The sequence below is a fragment of the Triticum aestivum genome, chromosome 5D (genome assembly GCF_018294505.1).
Source record: "Triticum aestivum cultivar Chinese Spring chromosome 5D, IWGSC CS RefSeq v2.1, whole genome shotgun sequence".
Lineage (NCBI taxonomy): Eukaryota > Viridiplantae > Streptophyta > Magnoliopsida > Poales > Poaceae > Triticum > Triticum aestivum.
This window is the reverse complement of record NC_057808.1, coordinates 539215999-539220797: the sequence shown is the minus strand read 5'-3', so window position 1 is coordinate 539220797 and position 4799 is coordinate 539215999. Positions and strand designations below refer to the sequence as shown.

Below are 4799 nucleotides of genomic sequence, written 5' to 3'. Positions count from 1 at the left end.
CTAGGAGGCGCCGACAATGTAGCCTTGGAATCCCCCCCTCCCCCCTCCGACTTTGTCTTTACTGTATCTGTGAGTGCTCCAACACCCTTGGGAGGCTCGGGAGGAGTTGTATAGAGGTGGCCAACTAATGTCGTCCATGGTCAGCCACTCACATTTGTTGGAAGATAGATGATCTAGGATATGCTTATGTGGAAGATTGGAGGATCTTGTGGTCTCCTTCGATGTCACCAGGGATGGAGACAGATTGGGATCAGCCCATCCAGGATATGGTCAAGTCCTTTTTTTAGAGAAACTTCCAATCTATTTACCTTCAATCATGACAGTATAAAGAACATCAGAAGTAATAAAAATTACAGCGAAGTTCGTGACCGCCTAGCGACGACAAGCACTGGAGCGAGTTGAAAGCGTGCTGCCGTCATCGCCCCTCCCTCGTCGGGGCCGAACAAACCTTGTTGTGGTAGATAGTCGAAAAGTCATCGTGTTAAAGCCTCATAGAAGCAGTGCACTAGAGTAGCAATCATCGCCGACGAAGAAAGCCGTAGATCGGGATCAGTCCATTGAGCACAGGGTCCAAGCTTGACAAAGCCACATAGCGAAGGGCTACGCCGAGCCCAATCAAGGTTGGCAAAGCAAAAGAACCGTGATCATGTTGCGATGGATTTTGGTATTGATGATGTGTACCATTTTCTCCCCTTCGACACATGTTTCGGCAACGTCGAAGGAGTGAAGCTCATAGATCTCTAGGGACAAGTGTCTTGCTTCCTGAGCATTTCTATAGTACTGTGTCCCGTGTCAAGGAGATCATTTGATGTAGTTCGTTAGTTTCGTCTCCAGTTTGTCAAACTTTGTAAACACCTTGGATGACTTTTTAGCAACAAAAATTGCCATTGTAAACGCTGTACTTTTCCTGTTGTGTTCATCTTAGATGGGCGTATGCTCTATCCATGAGATCATCATCACACTGGATGTAAAAGAGATGGAAAGCAGCTGCCTCGGAAGAGTAAGGAAATCATTCGAAGACGAAAGCATCACCCTACGGCCGACGCCGAACCATGGCACCTCAGGTCGCAGGCTTGAAAGAGGGCGGCAAGAGTCTTCAACTCTAGCTAGGTGTTTTTTCTTTTCACTTTTTGTGGAGATTGAACAAAGGCGACAAAACACCGAAGATCACTAGCTGTCGGAGTTACAGAAGAACAATTCATTTCGATATCTTGACGAGGGAAGGGCTCCGAGACATTGATCAGAGGATATCTTGAGAAACTCTCATAAATGTTCCTCTTTTGCAAAATTTTAGCTGAAAGCATTCGGATCCAAGGATCAGGTGAACCCCGACTTGATACAAGCAGTCGGGTAACCTTGAGGTCCCTAACCTTGAGTAAGTCCAGATAATGGAACACAACATGTTCAGACACCCAGTAATGCCCGCAACTTTGGGGGAACACATGTAATAAGGAATCGCCCTACCATTCAGGTTACGGCATGAAACAAGACGGTATTTGCTTAACAAAAACTTGACGACTACGATTAATCTTGAAAACAAGTAAAGGGTGATCAAAGGGTCTACCGCCCCGGTTTCCAAAATTTCATTCTAAGAAGCCACGAGCCTCCACCAATTCCTTAGATGCTTCATCTTCAGGCGCCAAAGTGTTTCCAGCAGCATAAACAAAAATAACGAAACTAGACTCAGATTACAGCCAGAATCCCATTGAAGCGGCTGATGACGAACAAACGACTTAATAACTCTGCCAAGTGAGTGAGACATCATCAGGCCTGTAACTGATCCGTCTGCTGGACCGCCACCAAATCAGCTCTCAGATGCAGCACACCGTCGATGAAGAGGTTGTCATCGGCAATGAATGTCGACCATGGAACGCCAAAAAGATCATCGCATTTTTTCAACCAAGCACTGGTGAAGGTGTGCTTACAACTGTACTTGCTCACAAATTTTCCGGACGATCTTGTCCTTGCAGCAAACTCAATATCTAGTGTCAAATCTGTGGAACCGAATCCAATTAACTGGAGACCAAAGGTGGACAACTTACTCTGCTCATTCATTGTACAGACTGGGCTGAGATAAATGCTCCCCTTCCACCCTGCAAGCCGGAAGTCGTGTGACCATGCATGTCCAGACCGGAAGAGTCGGGAGCAGTCCTCGCGTGTTAGATCCAGGTAAGCAATAACCTGTGGGCAGGGTCGATCAAAAGCAACCAATTTCACAGGTTTGTACTTGTACTCTCGCTCAGTAAATTGCCAACAGGTTGTTGCGTCTGCTGCAAGAGCACCTTCCATCTGTTTTGGGTAAGCTTTTTGTAGAAGTACCTCGGCAATACGTTTAGTTACTTTCTCATGGTCTATATCATCATCACTGCATGCTAGGATCCCCTGAAGTTTTGTACATGTCATATGACTGAAGCGTACCAGTGGCAGTAAACGAGAACTCAAGATCTCGCGTCTTTCCTCCAATTCTGGGTATCGTTCACGGGCCCATGTGAGCATAAAGGCATATATGCAATCTTCCCGTATTACTTGTAGGTCAGTACTTGACAAGATGGCTTCAATCCCAGCAAGAGGGAAGTTCATCAGTTCATGCTGGAACCTGAAAAGAGTTAAATCATGCAATTAGTACACCAAATAGATGATTTGCGACATCAATGTCTACATTTTTCTTAGAAAATGAAATAAAACATGGCTCTATCAAATTGGGATCACTAACTTAGCAAAATCATTGTATTTGTTGGCAAGGAATTCCTTGGCTGCGCTGATCACACCCTCGACCTCAGCCGATAATGAAGTCGAGCAAGGGTGGTCTAGGTAAAGCAGTGCAGATTCTGTGGTCATAGGCAAGCTTGTGAGCAGCTGACTGCAATGCCCCATGCAAGAGAGAACCTCAAATTTGTCTGCAGCCATCAAGATGTCGAGCAATAGACTGGGCTCCGTTGTTGTCAACTTTCCGCTGTACATATATCTTAAAAGCTCCATAAGGGCATTTTCCTCTGTGTTCCAAGTAAATAAAAAAATTACATAAACATCAAGGAAAGAGCTAATAAAGAATTAAACAAAAAAAGACGGCCTTTTGTATATATCCTACTCCCTCCGATAAAAAATAAGTGTCGTGGTTGAACTAGAACCACGACACCTATTTTGGATCGGAGTGAGTAAATGATTATAAGTTGAATGCTGACTTTCAGTACTAAGAAAAGTTTCCTGGGAGACTAACCTTTTCTTTATCACAGAAAATATAAGTATCAGAAATTAAGAAACATATTACCTCCGTCCCAAATTATTTCTCTTAGATTTGTCTAGATACGGATGTACCTAACACTAAAACGTGTCTAGATACATCCGTATCTATACAAATCTAAGACAACTAATTCGGGATGAAAGTAGTATTTTGTTTACTCTAAATATTCATAAAAATATAGGAACTATAAAAACTATAACACAACCACAATAAAATTAGAATAAATTGTAAGATGCAGAATTTACCCTTTAGTTATCACATTACCTGAATCAGCAATCCTAATTGTTGGGTGCGTCTGATCAGATTCTTTCATGCCATTTGAGAAAAGCTGAGAAGCATGAAACTTATTAGAAACTTCAGCTGGCTAGAAAAAATGTAGTTCACAGAAGGTTATCAGAACTACCTTTAGAAAGAAAGGACTTCTTGAAGCAAGAAGTCCTTTAGAAAGAAAGGACTTAATTGTTGGGTGCGTCTGATCAGATTCTTTCATGCCATTTGAGAAAAGCTGAGAAGCATGAAACTTATTAGAAACTTCAACTGGCTAGAAAAAATGTAGTTCACAGAAGGTTATCAGAACTACCTTCAGAAAGAAAGGACTTCTTGAAGCAAGAATTGCTGAATTGATATGAATGGTTTTTTCTCGTAAAACTGGTGTACCCACCATCATCGAGGAAGAGTAATCACCTGCAAAATACCAAAGATCAAAAAATAAAAATAAAGAACAAATTGGAAAAGTAAAATGTATGGAAATAGAAAGACCGAACATATATTCTTCTACTGAAATACTCGCAACACTATGTTCTTCTATGGGTGAAATATTTTTGTGATCAATCTTCAGATAAAAGAAAAATAATGGTTAAACAACGTGCAAAAATCAAACAACCATTTAGCTGCATCCAGCAATCATAGCATACAGTACAAGGTGTCGAGGATATCCTCACTCTCTCGAAACAGGCTTCCACCCTGCTTTATAGAGAAAGTCACACGGCCGAACAATACAAGGTGTCGAGGATATCCTCATACAAGCTGATCAAGAGAAAGATGACGACAAAACAAGCCGGACACGGCAAACAAGAACCCAGGGGTGCACTACTAGTCGCCGCCGAGAAGAAGTGCATCAGAGGCCGGACCACCAAGAGTCAGAACCAATCCCGATATCAAACCACGAACACGTGCCACTTGGATGACACTACCGGACTTCGCTGCAAAAACTCCAGCATGCTGCCACTGGAGAGGACCCTCTACTGTCTCACTCCAGACCAAGTAGTGTCGACCCTGCTGGACAAGCAACCAAGACCTCGAGTTTGAAACACATTGTCACGTGCAAATGAAACGGGGCAAACGAAACCGCCAACCACTATAATCAAGGTTGGGCCAAGTAGCGCTTCAATTCCACCCGAACAGGCCGCCACGATCGGGGATCACCCACACTCACCGACGCCCCCCTAGGAGGGACAAGACGCACAACGCTTCTGCCGTCACATCCACTAGAGATAGACAAGGGGTTTCATCCAGAGGGCACCACACTTGCAAGCATCGTCATCATCGGTGCCAAGGC

The 4799-nt window shown here is 43.6% G+C and overlaps 1 protein-coding gene across 1 annotated transcript in view; it reads right to left on the bottom strand.

Moving 5' to 3' along the window:
• Positions 1-1417: 1417 nt before the first annotated feature.
• Positions 1418-4799, bottom strand: part of LOC123123615 (BTB/POZ domain-containing protein At2g46260) — a 5880-nt gene continuing 2498 nt past the window's right edge. Inside the window, exons 2-6 of the mRNA XM_044544153.1 lie at positions 3822-3925; positions 3645-3746; positions 3506-3569; positions 2714-2993; positions 1418-2596 (exon numbers count right to left, since the gene is read on the bottom strand). Coding sequence (XP_044400088.1) covers positions 1765-2596; positions 2714-2993; positions 3506-3569; positions 3645-3746; positions 3822-3925 — 1382 coding nt within the window. The 3' untranslated portion in view covers positions 1418-1764. The remainder of the gene's footprint in view (positions 2597-2713; positions 2994-3505; positions 3570-3644; positions 3747-3821; positions 3926-4799) is intronic.